Source organism: Triticum dicoccoides, chromosome 6B (genome assembly GCF_002162155.2).
Source record: "Triticum dicoccoides isolate Atlit2015 ecotype Zavitan chromosome 6B, WEW_v2.0, whole genome shotgun sequence".
NCBI lineage: Eukaryota > Viridiplantae > Streptophyta > Magnoliopsida > Poales > Poaceae > Triticum > Triticum dicoccoides.
Window position 1 is genome coordinate 664,330,116 of NC_041391.1, and position 12,732 is coordinate 664,342,847.

General features: G+C 46.3%; 2 protein-coding genes across 2 annotated transcripts; one reads left to right on the forward strand and one right to left on the reverse strand.

Moving 5' to 3' along the window:
* The first annotated feature begins 390 nt into the window (after positions 1 to 390).
* Positions 391 to 3,189, forward strand: LOC119324918. Its single transcript, XM_037598683.1, has 6 exons — positions 391 to 484; positions 1,269 to 1,529; positions 1,643 to 1,816; positions 1,903 to 2,009; positions 2,233 to 2,495; positions 2,598 to 3,189. The coding sequence occupies exons 2-6, from the start codon at positions 1,272 to 1,274 to the stop codon at positions 3,056 to 3,058; spliced, it is 1,263 nt and encodes a 420-aa protein (XP_037454580.1). The 5' UTR covers positions 391 to 484; positions 1,269 to 1,271; the 3' UTR covers positions 3,059 to 3,189.
* A 194-nt stretch (positions 3,190 to 3,383) lies between these two features.
* LOC119323321 (protein HEADING DATE REPRESSOR 1-like) lies at positions 3,384 to 7,431 on the reverse strand. Its single transcript, XM_037596943.1, has 4 exons — positions 7,219 to 7,431; positions 7,046 to 7,132; positions 4,148 to 4,518; positions 3,384 to 3,884 (listed from the first exon to the last, which is right to left on the reverse strand). Exons 2-4 carry the CDS (start codon positions 7,110 to 7,112, stop codon positions 3,663 to 3,665), a joined length of 660 nt encoding a protein of 219 aa, XP_037452840.1. The 5' UTR covers positions 7,113 to 7,132; positions 7,219 to 7,431; the 3' UTR covers positions 3,384 to 3,662.
* Between the last annotated feature and the right edge of the window lie 5,301 nt (positions 7,432 to 12,732).

Consider the following 12,732-nt stretch of genomic DNA (forward strand, 5'->3'; position numbering starts at 1 on the left):
GTGGCAACCGACCGAGACGCGCGCCGGGCGTGGGGCGCTTTCCGTGCGGCGATGCACAAGAAACCGATCGGCGACACGCCGCGTCCCTCACCAACCTTCACGAGCCCCATCAGCCTGGCCGCGCGCGTCCCCGCGTCCCAGATTATAACCAGGAGCGCCGGATCCAGCGCCGTGTTCCGCCGCCACAGGCCCCTTTCGCGCTCCCCCTCCTCCGCCGTCGCCATCCCTTTCCTCCATCTGATCCGATCCCGGCCTGCTCCTTCCTCTCTCTCCTGGGGTCCAGGGTTTTAGGGGCGTCGGCATGGTGCAGCCCCGGGGCCGGCCGCGGAGGAAGAGGCATGCAAGCCACACGGCGGCGGCCGTCGCCCCCAGTGCGTCGCCGGCGGGCAACTTGGAGGAGGAGGGGTTATTAGGCGACGGGAATGAGGCCACCCAGAAGCGCGTTAGGACGGCGCAGCCATCTCAGCTTCCGCTTCCACTGCAGGTAGAGATGGGGTTTTAGTAGTTTACTATGAAGATTTTATCGTTGGCGTAGAATTCAAAGTATATCCGTTTCTCTTCTTTTGAGAGATTCAGGGCGGCGTAGCCACCCCGTTTGTGCTTCCAGTAGATGGGCTTTGGGGTTTTAGTATTTTTAATATGATGACGCGGAGATTTTGTCGTTGACGTAGAACTCAAATTATGCCCGTTATTTTCTCTATTGAGGAATTCGGGACGGCGCATCCACACCCCGCTTCTGCTTCCACTGTAGGTAGATAGGGGTTGGGGGTTTTAGTATTTTATATGGTGGCGCGAAGATTTTGTCGTTGGCGTAGAATTTAAATTATATACGTTATCTTTTTTTTTCTTTTGAGGAATTCGAGATGACCGAGCCACCGCCTCTTCTTCTGCCTCCGCTGCATGTAGACGTGTGGTTCAGGGTTTTAGTATATTAATGTAATGACAGAAAGATTTTGTCGTTGGCGTAGAATTCAAATTATACCCATTGTCTTTTATTTGAGGAATTCAAATAGGAAGTTTAACTCATCAGAAGAAAAAATTAACATTAAGTATTGAAGTTAATGTTTTGCCTTGATTGATTGACTGCATAAAAGAGAAATGTGTTTAATTATTCAATGCAAATTTGCAAAATATGATATGATGGGTTTTGATTAATATTATCTCTACCGCTCCATCTAATTATACAGTGTTTGATTAATAATATTAGCTGTTTATGTATATAGAAATCTATATCTCTTTATTGATCCTAATGAGATTATGTTTTGCAGGACATGTTCAATATAATTAATGAACCGCTCCCACTGGGTCTACGGCTGAAAAAGAGCCCATCTTTTGTAGATCTTATTTGTACGTGTCTTTCAAAGAAAAACTCTACCAAGGAAAACTCTACCGAGGAAATCTCTACCAAGGAAATATCTACCAAGGGCCGTTCTGCTATGAAAGATATTGTTTCCAAGCCCCCGTTAAAGAAAGATGTAGTAAAAGCTTCAAATTTTCCTGCAAACTTTCTTAAGATTGGTAATTGGGAGGTAAGCGATTTCCTTGTGTTAACTCGGTATATATGTTATTATGAGAAAGAAGTATTTAGAAGCTTTCCATAAATACTGCCTAACCAAAACATTTTTTTTTGCTTTTAATACAGTACACATCGCAGTATGAAGGTGATTTGGTTGCAAAATGCTACTATGCAAAGCATAAGCTTGTCTGGGAAGTTTTGAACAATGGTCTTAAGAGTAAGATAGAGGTCCAGTGGTTAGATATTACTGCTCTAAAGGCAACTTGCCCTGAGGAGGGAGATGGCACCTTGGAACTGATGGTTAGTTCTTGCAATCTTTTTTTAATTGTTTGTTTGTGTATCGATCAATCATTATTGCCTCAAACGAGTTTCCAATCTTTTTGAAGTTGTCTCGGCCACCCATGTTCTTTCAAGAGACCGATCCTCAACCAAGAAAACATACATTATGGCTGGCGGCACCAGATTTCACTTGTGGGCAAGCAATCATGTGCAGGTGAAGCACTAGTGCATTATTTAACGTTCTACATTAACACTTAAAGATCAGTCTTGAAATATGAAAGTTGCAATTAGTTGTCGCTGTGATTTATGGTGTGGATGTGTTGTGCACTTTGTATTGCTTTTTTGGTAGACCTTGCTGCTAGTTGTTTCTGTTTTGTTCAACTTTATCATTTACTTTGTTGAGCTGAAATTAACTTTTATAAATGCTCTGAATGCAGGAGGCATGTTTTGCGTTGCTCCTCGAGTGTGTTGAGCAGAAATTTTGAAAAGCTTATTCAGTGTGACGAGCGACTAAATGAGCTGAGCCGACAACCAATCATCATGTCAGATTCTCCATTTATTGGATCCATAAGCTCTATATTTGGAAACCCAAATGAAAGTGCCGGCCCTTCATCCATGTTCGCACATCATGTGTCACCATATGATGCTTCTTCAGTGGTCCAAAGGGATGGGGTGAAGCATCATCAGCCATTGAACATAGGTAAGTATCCCCTTCTTCAGACAAAGTCCTGAGGCTGGCAGGCTTCCATGCCACACTTGTAATCTTGTAGATTATTTTCCTTTAACAATAAGCCTTTCTCAGGTGCCGCTGCTTCAGATGTCCAAGCAAAAATTGTTGTTCAAGAACAAAGGAACCTCAATTTGTGCAATCATGCCAGCCCTGAGGTGCCGAAAGAATTTCAGGAGATTGCTGAGAGCCTCTTAAGCGATACACATGCCCTGCCATCCGCGGATGAGAAATATCTGCTGGCAAGAGTGGACTCGCTTAGCAATCTTATTGAGAAAGGCGCTGCGCCATCCACCGTATCTGTCCCTGAGCGCAATGACACCATTGCTGCAGGCGAAGTAGGTTATGATGCCTTTGCCGAGGAACTCGGATTTTGTTTCGAAGACGAAGAACAATGGGCGCCTGCGGGGAGAACTGTGGATGGCGGCGCAGGACCGCCTGCTATCTCTAGAAAGGAGTCCGTGCCGGGTCTGTTTGAGAACCTCCATCGCCGCATACCGTCTATGTCAGAGTTGTTCGACATAGCAGAGGATTGAGAGAACTCCGGTTAGCGCTCCGGATTTGGAAATGTTTCGATCATGAGGAACTGTGCCTTCTTGAGACTTGTTTTGGTCCCCTGTCTGTAACTTACCCGACTCTCATTTGGCAACAACTGAAATTTGCGCAACCCCGTTTCGCTGTTCTTACTACATTTCTTTCAGTAGTTTCTCCGTTGGCCTGTGAGGGCATCTCCAACAAGCCGATACTAAGGGCCTGTTCGGCCCTCCTCCGCTCCACACTCTCGCTCCGGGCATTTGTTTATGACACTAGTAGATCAGATGCCATGGCCACTTCAAAATATGAAAAAAGAATTGCAGTGGCTGGCAAAATAATCGTAATACCATATACACACAATTGCATTTCAAATAAAATGCGTCGCAAATGTCTCCATACATCTGCAACAAACCTAGACACGAACAGGAACAATAAAACATGCACCCTTCGCCTACACGATGCAAACCATGAAACGAAATAATATAAATTGAATTCTACACGAGAGACCAATAGAAACCTCCGGGATACTCTCAAATTGGCACCCAAAGATGGACGTGCTGCGGATGCCTTTTCTTAAAAAGGGGAACCTGCAGTTGTCGGAAATGCTTAATCGATGGAGTCGGGCGGTGGCACCTCTTCCCCTTCCTCGTCGAAGGCTTCGTTTTCATCAAGCATGCTCATCAGCATGGACACCTGCTCTTGAAGCATGGAGTTCTCCTTCTCGATCTCCGACCGCTTCCTGCGCTCGTCCGTGAGCTGCTTCTGCAGAAGCTCCAGCACGCGGGAGTCCTCCTCTAGCTGTTCATTGAGCCCGCCGATTTCACGGTCCTGCCACGCCATTTTACGAGATATTTTACATGATAATATGTGTCAACTTATGATGCAAATTTGGCAACAATAACAAAAATGCCTAATTACCTTAGCTGCACTAGAACAATGCACAGGTCAATTTAAGTTAACGATAAAGTTAGTGTTTAATGCTTGATTTCAGGCCTCCATCATGTATGCAGTTATGAGAGAAACATTATGGCATATACCCAGCATGATATTATGCTAGCATGTGGTGGCAAATAATTAGCAAGAACATGAACCTTTCTGTTCATTTCCAGGATCGCTATCCTCCTCATGCTCTCCACCACATCGACATTGACGAGCTTGCGCTTCTTACCAACCAGCCATCCCTTGGGATACGATGTAGGCTCGAAGTCCGGTGGCGGAAGCAGCATGTCAGCGCTGCGCTTGCCATTGATCGGCTCCAGGGGCTCGAAGAGCGCCTTTCGCTTCTCAGATAGGTTAGCCATCGGATCTGCCTGATGAGCATCATCCTCTGTGGTGGTGCTTGCTGCATTTGCGTCATCAATCTTCATGGCTTCTCCTTGAGCCGGAAGATTGCCCGCTGCTGCCTCTTCGGTGGCAGCGGCCTCGTTGCTATGTTCTTGTGCTTGCAAGCTCCGGCCATTGGCTGGAACATACACATTGTTAAGTCAGATCGAGTGAGTCAGTAGTCAGTACACTTAGCCCAGCAAAAATGCAGTGCATATATATACTGACTGATATACATGACCATTGGCATTAGAATTAGAATATGATCAGCCGGAAGTTTTTTCAGTGGATAACTGGTGGAGTAATTCAGTAATAGGTCAGAGTGAGTTTTGCTGCCATTTGGAACTTGGATGTACTTTAATCTGTATCTACTCTCCTTGACAAGGAAGCAAAGCATAGATAGGGACAGCTTAGGCATACTGTATAATACAAGCAATTCCCAGCAAGATCTATTAACAGACTAATCTTAGAAGCTCTGGAGAGGATAGAAGTGGAAACAGTTTCTCCTTTTATTATCTGTTCATGAGTTATACACTACGAGCAGACTGATTTACTAACACGGTCAACATTGGCAGGTTCAGACCATTCGGCATGAATGGTGAAGCTATATAAAAAACAATGAACATTGGCAGGTTCAGAAATAGTTTATCTGGTCAGTATCATCAGACCGGCCTAATTAAATTAACATTCTGACAGCAACTCCAAATAAACGTGAGTGGTCACGCCTGTCTCGAGCCTGACATTATGCTGTAAACAATCGGTATTATACGAAGCCAATGTGGACCATGGATATCTCAGTCTATCGCAGTCGCCCTCTTCTTTTTGTCCTAAGAAATTGCCGCGTTGTTACTGCTCCTCCTAAACAGCCTTTCCATTGCCTCGCCAAGACAGAAATACCAGTGGTGTTCAGAGGGAACTACTGAAGGGGATATGGTTTCAATCATGGGTGTGCATTGACATCAATAACTTGAAAAGGAAACACGACCAAAAATGGTTCTTGATTAATATAGTATAAAAGGACCCGCGCCCTCCACCTATTTGCATTAATATCAACACAACCAAAATGATTCTTGTTTATTTACATGACCACAGAGATCAGCTAGAGGCTTCTTCAGTGGATTACTGGCAGAGTGATGATAGGTGAGAGTGAGTTTTTCTGACATTTCGAACATGGATGTGTACTTCAACAAGCTGTATGCACTCTCCTTTGCTAGGAAGCAAAGCAAGAAAGGGCTCTGATAGACAGGGACAGCTTAGAACACATACTGTATAATACAAGGAATTCCCTGCAAGATCTACAGAAAGAATACACTCAGAAGCTCTGGAAAGGATAGTGGAAACAGTTTAACTCTTTATCTGTTCATGGGTTACACACTAAGAGCAAACTGATTTACTTACACGGTAGCTTACTGGTCAACACTGGCAGGTTCAGAAACGGTAATTTGGTCAGTGTCATTAGATAGATTAACCTACTTACTGTAACATTCTGACATGAACTCTAAAATAAGCGCGAGTGGTCACCAAACATGCGCGTCTCTCGAGCCTCGGGTTGCGCCATAATAAACAATCGGTGTTATCTATGAAGTCAGAGAATTGAGGCCATAGATATCTCAGCCTATCACATTCACCCTCTGTCATCTAGTAGTTGTATTACCAAAACTGCAGCCCTCTTTTTCTCAGAAGAAATTACAGCCTCGTTGGATTCTGCCCTCACAGCCAAGCTTCCCCTGCTCCTGGAGAGCATCTCGCTGCATTGCCCAAGGCAGAATACTAGTAAAATTGAGAGGAGGGGGCCTCAAAAGCTCAACCCAACAGCAGCAAAGTTACTGAAGGGGATATGGTTTCTTGCTGCGAGCATATTCGCACGACCACGACCTCTACTGGGTAGCAGCTGCAGCTGCAGCTGCCGGCCTGCGGTGCTGACAGCTGCCTGCACTGCAGAGATCTTGCCGGCGAAGGCAAGCAAGGCTAAGCAAGCGGGGCACTCACCCACCCGCCTTGTGAGAAATTACCCCCAAACTAAACAAGGTCTGAAGCTCTGAACGGCCGGCCTTGCTTGCGCGAGGCCGTTGATTAATTGATTATAAATATACAACGAAGAATCAGTTGCGACGGCCGCGCGCGTGACTAACGTGTGGGCGGAAACTGCGATTTTCTTACTCGTATGGGTGGTTGTATATTCGTCTCCGTGGGGTGGCAATCGTCAACCCATTTCCTCACGCAATATCTCACTGCTGGAATGTTTCGGTGCCGTCCGAAAACGGATGAACACCCCTAACTAAAAAGAACCGAGGAACAAAAAAGAAGGAGCTAATTTCTGCAGAGGCAGACGAGGCTAATGAAGAGCCGAGGAACAGGGGGAGATTCCGAGCTGTAAATCGAACTGGTGTACGATTTGTGTAGATTTCAAAAAAGAAACGGCGGCAGGAGTAAATTTCAAGATTAATCCCCAGGAAAGAACAAGCATAGATCTGGGCTGAAATTTGCCGAAATCGGCAGTACCGTTGTGTGGGGAATAGGTGAGGGGCAGGTTGCTTTCTTTGTAAAGGAACAATATCTTGTATTTTAAAGAAAAAAACGCGCAGCTTAAATCAGGATGGAATGGATTCAAGAGTTGAAGACGTTTGCTCAAAGGAATCGAAGCAGCAAGAAGCAGCGCCCCCTACCTGACGACGGCCTCCTCCTGGACTTCCAGAAGATCCGCGGCGGGTCGGCCATGGCCGGCTCCTCCATGCTGTCCGGCCAGCAGGTCTCTGCAGCTCAAGAGAAGAGCGCAAATATACATCAGCTATGGAAATCCGGCGTCAGCAAGGACGAAACGGTCAGGATCTCAGCTCACCTCCGGTAGCTCCTCGGCTCGACGTCCTGCTGCCTGCCTGCCGGAGCTCCTCCCAATCTCTCGCTCGCTCTCTCTGCCTCGGTGCGGTTTGGCCGCGTGCGCCGCGTTATCCCGTGGTTTCTGGCTGTGCTTGTGCCGTGGCGTGGGCGGGCGGGCTGCTGGTGCTACTAGCAGAAAGGAAAAACGGTGGCCTTGGAAGCCACTCCCGTTTCCTTGGCGTCCTTGGCGGTGGCTTTCAGCCGTGCCCGTGACGTGACGCGCTGGCTTCCTGGCACCAGTACTAGCTGTCGTCCGACGGACGGGACGGCTACTCACGGCGTTCACGCTTGACTGCCACACAGACAGACAGACAGGGGCGTTTTGGTTTTGGGCTACCCGCCCGCCAACAACCAGTGGCCGTGCCCGTGCGCGCTCCTCCTCCGGATCCTCTGTGGGCAGCGCAAGCAGGGCCCTATTTAGAGCATCTTCAACAGGCACGCGGTAGCGCGGTGCTCTAAAAAAAATAGCGTTTTAGCGCACAGAAAGAATGGTTGTTTTACCAGACGCTGGAAAATTTAGCTCGCCGCTGTAGCACTTCAACAGGCGCGATAAACTCCAGCATGCGCAACCAGCCGGCGCTTGGATTTTTTTTAAAAGCAACACATACGAAAAAAAAATGAAACAACACATAGTTCAAGTTTCATAGCATAGTCTCCAAGCCACAAGTCAGTTCATATGATGCTTCAAAATAAAACTAGATAAAACAATGCTAAAAAAACTACTTCTCGTCCTCCTCGATGGTGTGGTCTGACGGCGTAAACGCGTCTAGCCACTGAGGATCTTCATCATCCCAGGTCGACGTAGGTCCCAGCTCGATCGGGGCTTCCGCCTGTTCCTTCCGCGCACGCTTGTCCGCCCGACGCACGGCTCGCTCCGCCTTCCTCTGCTCCCAAAACTCGTTCTCTGCGTCGACATCCTGCAGGAAGCGCTCGCGCCACACCGCCATGGCGTGCTCGTCCGCCTCGGTGATGAGGAGGCGGGAGCTGGAGGCAGCGATCCTCGTCGTTGATTAGTCGTGGGGGAGGCGCGAGATCCTGTGCCTGCTTGCGCGTCCGCATGTCGGTGAAGTTCATCTACGACCGAGGCCGCCCGAGGCACCACGCCGTCGCGCCGTACGCGCGAGCGACCTCATGGGCGATCTCGAACTTGTCGAGCCTGAGGCGTGTATCGCCGGAGCGGATCTCCGCGTAGTACACGCCGGAGGGATGGAGGCGGAAGCCGCGGTAACCAGAGCTGCTCCGAGAGCGCGGCGGCATGGCGTGGCGCCGGAAGAAGCGAGGGAGAAGGCGCAGCGGCGGCTGGACGTTGGAAGAGGCAGGGGAGAAGGCGCGGCGGGGGCGGGGCACCGGAAGAGGCGAGGAAGAAGGCCCGACAGGAGGGAAGGAGTGACGGTTGGCGGACGCCCTCGCGTGGCTTTTAACCAACGCGTTGGGCGACGCACGCCAAAAACTGCCACGTGTGCTGCCGCTTTATCCCCCCCCCCCTCGCGCCCCCACTTTTTTCACGCGCCTAACTTTCACGCGCCTGCTGGAGCGCGCCAAATTAGCGGGTTTTTTTTTCAGCGTGCGGCTTATCTAGCGTGTCCGTTGGAGATGCTCTTACGCCAACTCTAACGCGCCCATGCAGATTTGGTCCAATTTTGTCCATTTGGGTCGGTTGTCGATGTGGTGACCCATCCCATCTGTTTATAAATAGATCCATTGCTGATCTTGATATTGTTCTGGTTACGAGAATATCGATTCATACTATTCCAACAAACACAACTAGCAGGCCAAAGGCGCCACCGCCGGACCATGCTAAAATCCACGTGGATGCTAGTGTTGCACGTTCTGCCCTTGGTGGATCGACAGGAGCGTTATGCTGGGGTGCAGGAGGTTCGTTCATGGGTATCTCAGCCTTGGTCATTCGTGCAATCACTGATGAGGCGGTTCGGGAATCAATTGCTTACCGAGAGGCCTGTCGCTAGCTGAGGATTTGCACATCCATAACTTTATTATTGCGTCGGACGCGAAGAAATTATCAAGGAGATACAAGAAGGCACAAGCGGCAACTATGATAGTATTGTAAGAGAGATCAAGCAGTGAGCAGCCAATTTTAAGTGCATATTTACCTTCGAAGGACAAACGGCAAATAAAGAAGCGGACAATTTAGCTAAGTTTTCAAATTCTCTGGACGAAGGGGCGCCATATTTGCGATCCTTATTGTATCCCATATCAAGTGGCATTTGATCAATAAAACTTAGCTTTCCCCCTAAAAAAGTTGTAGATGTGGCTGATACGTCCATTTGCATTATGTTTTTCTACTGTTATTTATAATATTTTTGATCAATATAATACCTTGTGGAGCAATTCTAATGTATTTTCTCTCTCAGCTTGCAAGATTTATATGAAGAGAAAGATTGCTGGCAGCTGGAATTCTGGACCTAAAAAGCCAAGTCAGAGATACCTATTCTGCACATCTCCAAATAAGCTAAAATTTCACGAAGAATTATTTTGAAATAAATAAAAATTATTAGTGAAAATAAATACCAGAGGGGGCCACCCAGGTGCCCATGAGCCACCAGGGCGCCCCCCCTGGTCAGCCTCTGGTGCCCATCTTCTGGTATATAAGCCCGTTTACCCTAGAAAAAATAGAGAGAGGACTTTCGGGACGAAGCGCCGCCATCTCGAGGCGGAACTTGAGCAGGAACACTTTTGCTCTCTGGCGGAGCGATTCTGCTGGGGATACTTCCCTCCGAGAGGGGGAAATTGAAGCCATCGTTATCACCAACAACCCTCTCATCATGGGAGGATCAATCTTCATCAACATGTTCACCAGCACCATCTCATCTCAAACCCTAGTTCATCTCTTGTATTCAATCTTTGTCTCAAAACCTCATATTGGTACCTATGAGTTGCTAGTAGTGTTGATTACATCTTGTAGTTGATGCTAGTTGGTTTATTTGGTGAAAGGTTATATGTTCAGATCCTTGATGCTATTCAATACCCCTCTGATCTTGGACGTGAATATGATTTGTGAGTAGTTACTTTTGTTCTTGAGGACGTGCAAGAAGCCTTGTCATAAGTAATCATGTGAATTTGGTATTCGTTCGATATTTTGATGATATGTATGTTGTTGCTTCCTTTAGTGGTGTCATGTGAACATCGATTACATGACACTTCACCATCTTTGGGCCTAAGAGAAGGTATTATGGAGAAGTAATTAGATGATGGGTTGCTAGAGTGACAGAAGCTTAAACCCTAGTTTATGCGTTATTCCATAAGTGGCTGATTTGGATCCATATGTTTCATGGTATGGTTAGATTTATCTTAATTCTTCTTTCGTAGTTGTGGATGCTTGCAAGAGGGGTTAATCATAAGTGGGAAGTTCGTTCAAGTAAGAACAGCACCCAAGCATCGATCCACCCACATATCAAATTATCAAAGTAACAAACGTGAATCAAACAAACATGGTGAAAGTGACTAGAAGAAATTCCCGTGTGTCCTGAAGAACGTTGTGCTTATTATAAGAGACCGTTCCGGCCCGTCCTTTGTAACAAAAAGGATTGGGCTACCTTGTTGCACCTTAGCTACTATTGCTACTTGTTGCTCGTTACAAATTACCTTACTACCAAACTATTTGTTGCCGATAATTTCAGTGCTTGCAGACATTACGTTGCTGAAAACCGTTTGTCATTTCCTTCTGCTCCTCGTTGGGTTCGACACTCTTACTTATCAAAAGGACTACGATTGATTCCCTATACTTGTGGGTCATTAGTGGCATCTGTATTCATCCACGAATTTTTGGGCAGTGTGCCCAACCGGCCGATCCATTTGGTTCACTCACCCCTTTTTGCCAAATTTTCTAAATTTGAACATTCCATACATATTAATTAAACAAAAAATAAAAATAAAATAGTATGCATAATTAAACAAAAAAGTCATATAGCTCTAGATCACAATAAATAAATGTTATAGTTCACAACCAAATGGATTCAAAATTGTACCAACTACATTGAAAAATGAAGAGCAGATACATTTATTGGTTGTTGCCTATTTTGGAGTTGAATGTAAGTTATCCAATCACGCATTCCTTGGTGAAATTGGACGAACAGTGAAAACGCTGCTACTCTCATGCTCAAAGTTTTCACGCTGGAAATCCTGCCTTGGTCAAAGAGGTTGTCATCACGCTCATCATCTACGATCATGTTATGCATGATCACACAAGTAGTCATTACCTTCCGCACCTCTGTTTGATCCATGTTCTAGCAGGGTGTCAAACAATAGCCCATCGATATTGAAGCATACCAAAAGCACGCTCTGCATCCTTCCTAGCACTCTCTTGTTCATTGGCAAACCTGACCCTCCTCTCTCCTATAGATTGGAGATTGTCTTGAAGTTAACCATTGTATTGTGACCATTGATCTCAAAGTTGACTGTTGGGGACTTGCCTTCCGAAAGACTCGCAGACACCAGAGAGCGTTGAAGCACATTGATTTCATTGTGAGAACCTGCCATGCCTAAAAAGAGTGCCAAATCTAGATATCTTATGATATCACAGCTTCAAATATGACCGTGCAAGATTTAACATGTCCCCTGTATTTCCCCTGCCAAGCAAATGGACAATTCTTTCACTTCTAGTGCATACAATCTATGCTTCCAAGCATCCCCAAAAAGCCTCTCGATTCATTGATAGCTGTAAGTGCATCTAGTGCCCCTTAGTGATTTTGGTGTATTGAAGACATATAGGTTAAGGGACTAATGAGTTTGTGAGTGTACACAGGTCTATAAGCCTATGAGGAGGTTGATATTTATAGAGAAAGTCGACCCCTAAAAATGAAGTTCTTCAACTGAAGACTTTGATATTCTGAAGACTTTCTGAAGACTTTGAAAGTGAAGAAATTGGTGTGACCTTGAAGACTTGGTATTCATTTGTGGAACATGAAGCGTGAAGACTTTTGTTTTCGTAGTTTCATTTTCTCCTTCTTGAGTCATAGGAAACACCGTACTGTTAAAGGGGGTCGAGGAAATACTAAGGAAAATTTCCATGTGATGCTCAACTCAAAATCCTACACCTACCAATCCCTTCGAGTGAAGCCTTTGGAAATCTCATACAGTTCAGTCACTTTCTTCAGTGACAGAGACGAAGTTCTTCTGGTCACTGATGAATTTGTTTTGACTGAGGAGTTAGGAATTCGCCAGTGCGAATTACCTACACAGTGAGGAACATGATAGCCCTGAGGAATTTGAGAGTCAAATTTCCGACCGTTGCTGTGCTGCGCGCCAGCTGTCCCAAAATATCTTATCCACCTAACGGTCATATCATTGAAGGGCATTTATGTCTTATCATGTTGGGCTGCTCCCTAGGCTATAAATAGCCGCCCCCTACAACCACTAGTGGGTTGGCTGCTCCGAGAGAACTTGACACTTGTCATTTGAGAGCAACCCATCCTCCGAGGACTTTGAGCAAAAATCATCAAGTGAGGAAAATCCCAAA